Source organism: Melitaea cinxia, chromosome 4, assembly GCF_905220565.1.
Source record: "Melitaea cinxia chromosome 4, ilMelCinx1.1, whole genome shotgun sequence".
Classification (NCBI taxonomy): domain Eukaryota; kingdom Metazoa; phylum Arthropoda; class Insecta; order Lepidoptera; family Nymphalidae; genus Melitaea; species Melitaea cinxia.
In genome coordinates this window covers 91,981-103,087 of record NC_059397.1, presented here as the reverse complement: position 1 = coordinate 103,087, position 11,107 = coordinate 91,981, and the positions used below count along the sequence as shown (strand labels likewise).

General features: G+C 43.4%; 1 protein-coding gene across 1 annotated transcript; it reads left to right on the top strand.

Annotated features, from left to right (window-relative positions):
• Positions 1-4,720: 4,720 nt before the first annotated feature.
• Positions 4,721-9,966, top strand: LOC123670052 (palmitoyltransferase Hip14). The gene is made up of 7 exons (XM_045603562.1): positions 4,721-4,971; positions 7,585-8,020; positions 8,099-8,266; positions 8,670-8,870; positions 9,010-9,171; positions 9,243-9,411; positions 9,506-9,966. Exons 1-7 carry the CDS (start codon positions 4,721-4,723, stop codon positions 9,964-9,966), a joined length of 1,848 nt encoding a protein of 615 aa, XP_045459518.1.
• Positions 9,967-11,107: the final 1,141 nt, after the last annotated feature.

Below are 11,107 nucleotides of genomic sequence, written 5' to 3'. Positions count from 1 at the left end.
CATTGTCTACCCCCTCGTGAAAGGGGAGATATGTTAGAACTATCAGGGTTCAAACTTTTGTATGAGCAAAACATTAACCAATTTTCCACGGGAGAGTTTATATTACAGTTTTAACAAGGAAATTTGTAAAGTTACACCAAAAAAGAAAGATAACGAGGAGACATTTACAGTAAAAGCTCACACGTACGTTAATACATATATGTAATCCGTCCACATTACCTACATTTAGTAATAGCCTAACTGCTGTGTATATACCACAGTAAAGAATATAGCCACCCCTTCTTTTTTTTATGTCACTAGGTCGGCAAACAAGCGTACGGCTCACCTGATGGTAAGCGATTACCGTAGCTTATAGACGCCTGCAACACCAGAAGCATCGCAAGCGCGTTGCCGACCCAATCACCAATCCCCCCAGGAGCTTTGGTCACCTTACTCACCAACAGGAACACAATACTGCTTGAAAACAGTATTATTTTGCTGTGATCTTCTGTAAGGTCGAGGTACTACCCCAGTCGGGCTGCTCCATATTTTGAGTAGGAAATTCCTGCTGTGCCCTACCTCAGTTAAAGGTAAAACCCTCTCTTCCTGTGGGTCTCGTAAGTACACCTTGGAACTTAAAAAGCCGACTGGTGGTGGGATAACCATCCGAATGCTGGCTTTGAAAAAGCATGCAGCGTTTTCAAAGCCAGCCTTGCGATCACCAACCCGCCTACCAGCACCCAGCGTGGTGACTATGGGCAAAACACATAAGTTCACGCCATTTTTGACGCGAACTTGTGGAGGCCTATGTCCAGCAGTGGACTACGATAGGCTAAAATGACGATGAGTGAGTAATAGTCTAAAATCCCGCTGCAAAATCATTATATTCATCATGTATAATCAAACTAATTTCTACAAACATTTATGAATAGGCCAATACATTGATAACAAGTTGCCAGTCAAAACATGCCCGCAAATACTTTGAATTAAAATAATTTTAATAATTATTTTTGAATTATGAAAACAACTAAAATCAGGCAATCAACTTCAGTTCTTCAACGGACATTTTTAATTGAAATGCAATGAAAATGAGAATACTTAATTAAGGCAGATCATTGTGTATGCTCACAAACGAAAATAAACCGATTTCAATAGCATCGACCAGTAATCTATATCTATACATATCTATAATCTATATTATATATAAAAGCGAAAGGTCACTCATCACGGAATCTCCAAAACTATAACACCTACAAACTTGAAATTTGGCAGGTAGGCTCCTTATAAGACGTAGGCATCCGCTAAGAACGGATTTTACGAAACTCGACCCCTAAGGGGGTTAAAACGGGGTTGGAAGTTTGTATGAAAGTCCTATGTTTTTAAAGTAAGAGACTTGAAATTTAAAATGTATACTGTATAGATGGTGAGGTGTTCAAATAATGTATCTTTAGAAATCAACTCTCTTTTGGAGTTTAAGCGGGGGATAGTAGGTTGACTCACTCATCACGAAACCTCCGAAACTATAACAGCTACAAACTTGAAATTGGACAGGTAGGTTCCTTATAGGGCGTATACATTCGCTAAGAACTGATTTTACGGAAATCGACCCCTAAGGGGATAAAACGGGCATTGGAAGTTTGTATGAAAGTCCTATGTTTTTGAAGTAAAAGACTTGAAATTTAAAATATATGCTCTATAGATGGTAGAAAGGTGTCCAAATAATGTATCTTTCGAAATCAACTCTCTTTTGGAGTTAAAACGGGGGATGGTAGGTTGACTCACTCATCACGAAACCTCCGAAACTATAACAGCTACAAACTTGAAATTTGACAGGTAGGTTCCTTATAGGGCGCAAACATCCACTAAGAACTGATTTTACGAAAATCGATCCCTAAGGGGATAAAACGGGGGTCGGACGTTTGTATGAAAGTCTTATGTTTTTGAAGTAAGAGACTTGAAATTTAAAATATATATGCTCTATAGATGGTGAGGAGGTGTCCAAATAAAGCATCGTAATCTATATATATATAAAAGAGAAAGATCACTGACTCACTCATCACGAGAACTCAAAACCGCTGGATGGTCTATCCACCCAGGTTGAACAAAGATAAAATTTGGCAGGGAGGTAGATTATAGATAGCAGACGTCCGCTGAGAACAGATTTTACGATATTACACCGCTAAGTGGGTTTAATTGGGGTTGATAGTTTGTATGAAACATGTACAGCTTGAAAATAAAACTAAAAATGCGGTGTATAGAGAGGTTTTATAAAAATAACTATTAAGTTATACTAAATTGTGCCTTTTTAAAAGTTACCCAGTTTGATAAGCATTTCAAGTGACTGAAATAAAAAAATAATTTGCGTTAAACATCTTAATAGTAATACATATCTTCATAACCACGCGGACGCAGTCGCGGGCAACAGTTAGTGTATTATAAAACGCCCCAAAAGTGTATGTAATCGATTCGCTCAAAATCTACTGAACGGATTTTCATGCGGTTTCATCATTGGAGAGAGGGCTCCACCATTGGCAAGAGGAAGGTTAACGGAACGGCTAAGCCGATTTTGATGAGAGTTTCACTGGTAGTTTGCTGGGAAAATTTTGTGACACACTAATTTCAACGCGGGCGAAGCCGCAGGCACAGCTAAGTAGTACCTTTATATACCTACTCTTTGAATAATACAACGTCGGTACGGGAGACGAAAACTAGTCAACGCATTACTACAGATAATCCAAAAAGTACTTGTCAGATCTCGATTAAATTTATATTGATATCCTAAGGTCGCTCGTTCACATCCGGCTCGAAGGACCAAAAAGCTGTAAGGCACAGTCTATGGTTGAGTGAGAGACGACATGTAAGAGAAGGTCATGAGGAAAACCAAACCCAATTAAATTCGATCTAACACTCAGTTTATTAAGATTATTTTGTGTATATACATATAGGCAGAAATACAGATGTCATCCGCATCAAGCAAACAGCAATTTCGTAAAAAATGATTTAAATTAAAGGACGTTATTAGTAGTGATGTGTCGGATCGTCAAAAATGGTAATAATATGTAATTAACTGAGGTAGGGCACAGCAGGAATTTCCTGCTCAAAATATGGAGCAGCCTGACTGGGGTAGTACCTCGACCTTACAGAAGATCACAGCAAAATAATACTGTTTTCAAGCAGTATTGTGTTCCTGTTGGTGAGTAAGGTGACCAGAGCTCCTGGGGGGATTGGGGATTGGTTCAGCAACGCGCTTGCGATGCTTCTGGTGTTGCAGGTGTCTATAAGATACGGTAATCGCTTACCATCAGGTGAGCCGTACGCTTGTTTGCCGACCTAGTGACATAAAAAAAATGGATATCTGCGGATACGGATACGGATCGTTATTTACTCACTTAATTGGAGTCGGTGCGTGGCCTTGAAACGATAGTTGAAATCACGCCCGCCACAACGACGGGCAGGACTAAGGCTGCCAGATCGAAAGACCCTATTATCGGGAGAAAAAAAAAAACAATTTTTCGGGATATTGGGTCTTTGGCCGGGAGAAAAAAATTAAATTAAAGTTGAGACATATATTTTTAAAACAACAAAATTTAACGTTATTACTACATCGTCCGCTGCCGATACAAGTGTCTATAACACTAACAAAAAAAAAAAAAAAATATAAAATAGTTTTCTCATTACTTATTTTATCGTATTATCAATAATATTCAACGAAATTGAATAAAGTAATTTATTTTATAGCTTTCCACTTTTAATTTCTGTTACTTTTCACAGATTTTAACTTTTCTGTGATTTTTCACTATTTAACTTGTAATCCAAACAATTTACCTCAATGTTGAGTGAAATTATTACCTCTGTTTTTATTAAATCCATAGAATGTTCAGTAAACTAAACACTATTCCTCAATAAGCATTGCTTACTGAAATAGACAGCACTATCAAATTTTCTGCTCCAAATGTAAAACAAATTGATATGCATCCAAAACTCAATGGTGATAAATAGAACTTAGTTAACCCAACCGTTTATCTAGGAATCACCATTGATTCAAAGTTGCAGTATATCTGTCAATTAACGGATATACTGAGTTCTGCAGCGTACGCGGTTAAAAGAATAAGGTTAGTAACAGATGTCGATACAGCTAGATTAGTTTACTTCAGCTACTTCCATAGTTTAATGTCTTATGGCATTTTGCTATGGGGCGCTGCGGCTGATATTAATGTCATTTTTATTCTGCAGAAAAGGGCTATCCGTTATATTTACAAAATGGGATGTAAAGAATCTCTGAAAGAGAAATTTAAAGAGATCAACATCCTGACCTTTGCATCGCAGTATATTCATGATAATATAATGTACATACGAAAAAATAGGCATTTATTTGTTAGTCGCAGTGATCGACATGCCTCACATGATGTAACATACAGCAACGACCACAAATTAATATTTCCTAAATGCCGGCTCAGGAAAAAAATTAGTTCCTATATAGGAATGTCCTGACCTGTTTTCCAATATTTTGATCGTGTATAATAATACACATTTCACATTAAAAAATTCAAACATTACGCTAAGTAAATATAAGTTATCCTTGAACGCACCCAAATAAGAAATGTCAATATTACTCATTTGACAGCAGTTTCTTTTCGTTATCAATAATTTATCAGACTGACTGTGTCGTATCGTGATTACAAGTGACTGTAACTCAAAATTAAGTAATTATGTTAACATTGAAGAGTAAACGGTAATAAGTATGTACGACAGCACGTGCGGCGCCGCCGCTACAGGACAATGCGGCAAGCCGCAGCGCGAGGGCGACGGGCCGCCGCCGCGCGAGCCCCCGCCGGCGCCTCTGGAGCGCGATTACAGTGGCTTCGATATTGTTAAAGCAACGCAGTACGGGGCCTTTGCTCGAGTGAAAGAGTTAGTCGAGGCTGGCTGGGATGTGAATCAACCCGACCACGAAACTGTAACACTCCTACACTGGGCCGCTATCAACAATAGGTACGTCGTTAAGACATATGGGCTTGGTAGGTGAAAGAAAGTGAATCAACTCGCCAAATATTTTCAATTATATTAAACTTTTACTTACGAAATATTTTACTAACATGTAGGGTTTCCAGGAAGGTGAATATTTTTGTTAAAAAATGTTATGTATACATATTTGTATATATTTACACTTTAAGCAATTATAAACCAGATAGGTGACATAAAAATATATGTAACAAAATACATATATTTAATATGAATATTATTATTTTTTGACAGTGTTTATTGTTTGGTTGAATGTTTTTATGTCAATTATTTTTAAGTATATTACATGCAATACTTGTACAAAATGTGACCTGATCTCTCAGTAGTTGATAGCAAGGTAAACTTGGATGAAACAGTTGATAGACCAACACACTGACCATCTTGAATTGAAATTATATTTGTGCAATTCTTAAAGTAAACTCTTTTAAAACAATGTGTAGATCTTGATGATGTTTATAGATATAGTGTTATGGGTAGCACCAGTAATAGTAGGAGCGGTGGATGCTTGGAATTACCAGCAAACAAGTGACTGCCATCCAACCGTACCCCTGACTAAGTGCAATGGACTCACTCTTCAGCTGGACACCACCTCACTCGATGTTGATCTAAGTCATATTAAGTAGATGGAGATGGCAGTTCTCCTAAAGAAAATTGAAGTAGAAAGTGCCAAGCTTGGTCTTAAAATTAACCATACAAAGACCAAGATTATGGTTGTATATAGAGCTCAAATTGTACTTCATTCGAATGCACTTAACACTTATGAAAAACTCAATGAGTTGAGGAAACGTGGTATCCACGGCAAAGCCAAAGTTCGTCTGGACCGAGCTCTTGTGTTCTCAATGTTCTTGTATAGGTTGGAAACTTCATGTCTCTAAAGTCTCGATCGAGGATAAAGCGGCTCTCATCTATCTGTATGGAGCATGTACTTACCTTCTTCGGGCACATTATGCGGTCTCCCAAGCATAGTCTTGAGAAGCTTATATATATAAATACTGAGTCAAGTTGAAGGGAAACAAGCCAAAGGGAGGACACCAGTAAAATTTTCTGATGTCTTCAAGAATACAGTGGGAGGCAGTTTGCATCGTGCAACACATGCTGCTTACGATCTTCTTCAATGGAGAGATATCATTCGTGGTCGTGATCCTCATCATTTAATGAACGAGGAAGAAGAAGAATATTAACTAGAGGATCCCTCGTATATAGCTAGCTTAGCTCCATTTCGAATTTGGTGTGTTTATCTGAAATCCGAAGAGAGGTCGAGTAATACTAATATTTCAGTAATACTTTTATTTTATTCTTACAATAAAGTCAAGGCTATGAACACAGATATTTCGAAAGTCATACATGGCTTTACTTGGCCCTCTATAACATTGTTTAGGGAGACTTCAACACAAAAGTGGTACTACATGACCGCGACAGATTGAGGTGCAGAAATTATAGGTGGCAGATGATGCAGAGATGATATTTAACATCCTTAAGTTGAAGGAGCTTTTTTGATGAGCTCCTTGTTCAAAAAGGAGCCTCAAAGACGTTGGGTATGGCCAACCCCTAACACTGTGACCGGAACAAGAAAGATTAAACTAAATTGGATAAGAGGCTTGTTTGTTTGTTTTGAATTAGAACCACACCTATCATAGGGCTAAAAGATTTAACACTGGCAGTGATTATCGATAGTTGCGAGGCACTCTTAATAAACAAATTAGAAAGGAGTGAGCCCACTTGTTGAAATCTACCCTCCGGCCAATGTTCAAATATAATGTTGACATCTAAGTATTTCCAATAGGGACTGCAATATCAATTCAATTACAAAGTAACTGTATATAGCTCGTAGAATCCGCAAGTTTAGGTGGAAATGGGACGGTCTCGAGTGTCGCACTGTATATCGCTGTAGCCGACGAATTTTGGAGTGAAGACTGAGTGCTATACCAAATCATTATGAGGCGTCCTGCGGCCCATTGGACTATCTGCGTGAAATCGCCATCAAAGGCTGGATGAGGATTACAGACAACCGGAATATTGGGAATGAACATGGGGAAGCTTATGTCCAGCAGTGGACTGCGATAGACTTAAGTGTAGGGGAATGATTCAAGCACTAAGTATCACTAGTGGTAGCAGATCAATCACAGCTCATAGATATAACATACAAACGACTTTTTCGGATTTTATCGCCGTTTATTTATGTTTTTGAAATGCCTGGCGTTTCGGATACTTACACCGCGATAAAATCCGAGTAAAAGTTGTTTCATTGTAATGAGTGAAATTTGCGTAAACATAAGACAACAATGTAACATACAAAATATCGATATGAATACGAACCGAAAGCGTAAAAGTTAACAAACGCTGCCGCTTTGCACATTTCGTCCAAAGTTTAACATACTCATGTTTTTCCTTTAATTCGGTGTAGATATTTAGTTGAAGAGTTGAATTATTCGTTGATCTGCGGGCCGCAATTGACAATTAAGGCGGATCTAGTCTAGATTCTCTAGCACCTTGTAAAGTTTAAAATTGCAAACATTGCCTAGATAATTTAAATCAGCATGCATTTTTATAAAATAAGTAAGTCAGAGTGAGTATTCGTTAAAGACGGGAGATCATCGAGTACCTGCTGTCGAAGGGCGCGAAGGTGGACGCCATCGGCGGCGAGCTGCAGTCGACGCCGCTACACTGGGCCACGCGGCAGGGCCACCTGGAGGCCACGGTGCTGCTGGTGCGCGCCGGCGCCGACCCCGCGCTGCGGGACGCGGAGGGCTGCGCCTGCCTGCACCTGGCGGCGCAGTTCGGCCACACGGCCGTCGTGGCCTACCTGGTGGCGCGCGGCGTGCCGCCCGACGAGCCCGACGCCGGCGGCATGACGCCGCTCATGTGGGCCTGCTGGAAGGTGGCGGCCGTCGACCCCGCGCGCCTGCTGCTCACGCTGGGCGCGGCCACCAACCCGGTCGACCGCTCGCACGGCAACACGGCGCTGCACTGGGCCATCCTGGCGCGCAACACCACGGCCATCACCACGCTCATCCTCTACGTGAGTGCGCCACTGCGCCACCACTGCGCCACTCCGCACGCCTCCGCCCCGCACTGAGTCGCTCCCCTGTGTCCGCAGGGCAACGCCAGCCTGGACGTGCCCAACCTCCGCGGGGTGACGCCGCTCACGATGCTGCAGAGTAGCGCGGACTCGCTATGGGTCGGCTCTAAAGTTTCCGACAAAATAAAAGAACACGCTGTGATATCTTCTAAGAAGAATATTTTTCGCCGATTGGCTTACGACAGAGTAAGAATAAATATAATACACACTTTAAATTTAGCTTCAGACCAGTAAGGTCAGCGATCACTTAGTATGTGGCTCTTACACAATAACAGAGCATACGCGGTTTCTTCCTCAGTAGGTAGTGCGTTAAATTTTATGAAGTTATACGTCTTTTGGTGCGTTAGGGAAAAGTTATCGGACATTTCGTGACGACTTATATTATTATATAAGTTGTCACGAAAACAAACCGACGCCCTGAAGCTAGCTAGCCAATGAAGTATAACTTCTTACGTGCATAGGCACACACACACTTTTTTGTATTCTTTGCTATTCTAGTGAGCAATAAACAAGTCAGAGTATTTCCAGTGTTTTGTAATTTGAAATGTTTGAAATTCTACCATTAAAATAAACGTATCGTGGGTTGCAGAAATTCCGTTGGTGGTGCGTGGTGAGCATCCCATTCCTGGCGTTCTACCTCACGGGCCTGGTGCTGGAGATGGACGTGATGTATCCGCTCAAGGCCTTCCTCCTCGTCTGCTTCTACGCCTTGCTCCACTTCCTGACTAACGCTCTCTTTGACGACGACCTCAAGAATATATTTCCTCTCAGCGTCTATCTAGCGACTAAGGTAGAACTCTACCACCTGAGCGTTTACCGTGCCTAAAGAAAGCGCGAAGCGCATACGCTGACGTAATGTACTCGTATATTGTCAGTTTGTAATCCTTGCGTTACAAGCTTTTACCATTTGATACCGTCTCGCTCCGCAGGTGTGGTTCTACATCACGTGGCTGGCGTTCATCGCGCCGGTGGTGAGCGGCGCCGCCACGGCCGGCTTCCTGCTGAGCTCGCTGGCGCTCTGGTACACCTTCCTGCGCTCCTGGCGCAGCGACCCCGGCGTCATCACCGCCAGCCGCGCCGACAAGTTCCGCGTGAGTGACCGACCGCCCCCCCTCCCTGCCCCCGCCCGCCCCGCCAGCGACTGACCCGCCGCCGTCCGCAGACCATCATCGAGCTGTCGGAGCGCGGCGGCGCCGGCGGCGGCTTCGAGCCGGCGCGCTTCTGCTCCGCCTGCCTGCTGCGGCGCCCGCTGCGCTCCAAGCACTGCTCCGTGTGCAACCGCTGCGTGGCCAAGTTCGACCACCACTGCCCCTGGGTCGCCAACTGCATCGGTACGTCTCGCTTTCGCGTCGGGGCGGGCTCGCCTCGTCCCCGTCCGGGGTTTGAGGGGAGCCCGCCCCGACCGATGGCTCCCTCGGTCCGCAGGCGCCGAGAACCACCGGTACTTCGTCGGTTTCCTGGTGAGCCTGGTGGTGATGTGCGCGTGGATGCTGTGGGGCGCGGCGCGCGCGTTCGCGGCCCGCTGCGGCGCGGCGGGCGGGCCGGGCGCGCTGCTCGCGTGGGCCAGCTGCGACCCCTGGCTCGCCTGGGTGTCGCTGAACGCCGCCTTCCACCTGTTCTGGGTGACGGTGCTGGCGTGCTGCCAGCTGTACCTCGTGGTGTGCCTCGGCATGACGACCAACGAGCAGCTGAACCGCGGGCGCTACCGGCACTTCCAGGCGCGCGGCGGGCGCTCGCCCTTCTCGCGCGGCCCGCTCAACAACCTGGCGGACTTCCTGGGCTGCGGCCTGTGCGGGCTGCAGCCGCGCGCCCGCGACTGGGCGGCCGCCGGCCTGGACGACGACGCGGACGACGCGCCCATGCTGTCGCCGCACCACTACGTGTGAGCGACGGCCTCCGACCGCGTGCGTGCCGGCCGTTCGGGAGCTTCGCTATTCATTATTTTAATCCGACTAGTACAAAGGTAATCTTTAAGTAGGCTTTCCGTTAGTTGTCTGCGAATGGAGGGACTCGTGTTAATTTATTGTCAGAATTTTCAAAAAAGTTAACGATAGGTTAAATTTTACGAGTACTAGGTTACGTTCTTCTGTAGGCCGCCGTCGACCGATACCGAGTTAGTGAGTAAGAAATATCTATTTTATTATGTGTGTTAGTGTGAATGTCCGAAATCGGGAAATGGTACGAGAGAGATGTACCGTACTACCATGTAATTGGGTCGCTATGCTGTTTGTCCGAAATTTTATATAAACCTTTTAAATTAGCTTATGTGGAAAATAACACACACTAAAGAATCAGCTCGAAATATTTATCTTAACATTAAGCGATGCGTCCCAGAAGTCGTTACAAAAGTGTATATTTCGGACATCCATCATAAACTTTGGCGATTGTAAACAGTCACCGCTCGGCCTGAGATAGGTACTTACAGCAAGTTTCGCACATTGACGGTGACATGTACGTTTACTAAGCGACTCGCTCCGTGCTCCGCGGGTCGGAACTGAATGAACAAAATAATTTTAATCATAGAGCCGACTATCTTCTGTTCTTACTTGACGTAGCTACTTTTTACAATTTTTATATTATTTTTAAGGAAGACAAGAAGTTGTCTTAATTTTATAATTACTATACGGATTATTCAGTAAATAATTTAGTACAATAAGACAGTCATAATGACACCTTTAAAAGTACCTGTACGTGCGTGTGTGTGCGTGCCCGATCGTATCCGTCGAGAGTCGTCGGGGGTTGTCGGGTGTGGTCGTGTGCCGTCATGTGTCGTCGGTTGTCGTCGGTTGCCGTCGGGGGTCGCTAGGTATCACCGACGCCGGCGAGATGTATTTAACAAATTCCGGAGCGTCTTAGCGAGATGTGTCAGTATTAGCACGACTTAGTAAGAATGTTCGATGTAAATACTTTTGAAGATGTAATGATATTTTATCACAAATATTTAACTAACTAAAACAATGAAACTACATATATACTAGTTACGCTTCATATCAGATAAAAGTTACGAACGAAATATTCTAAATACGT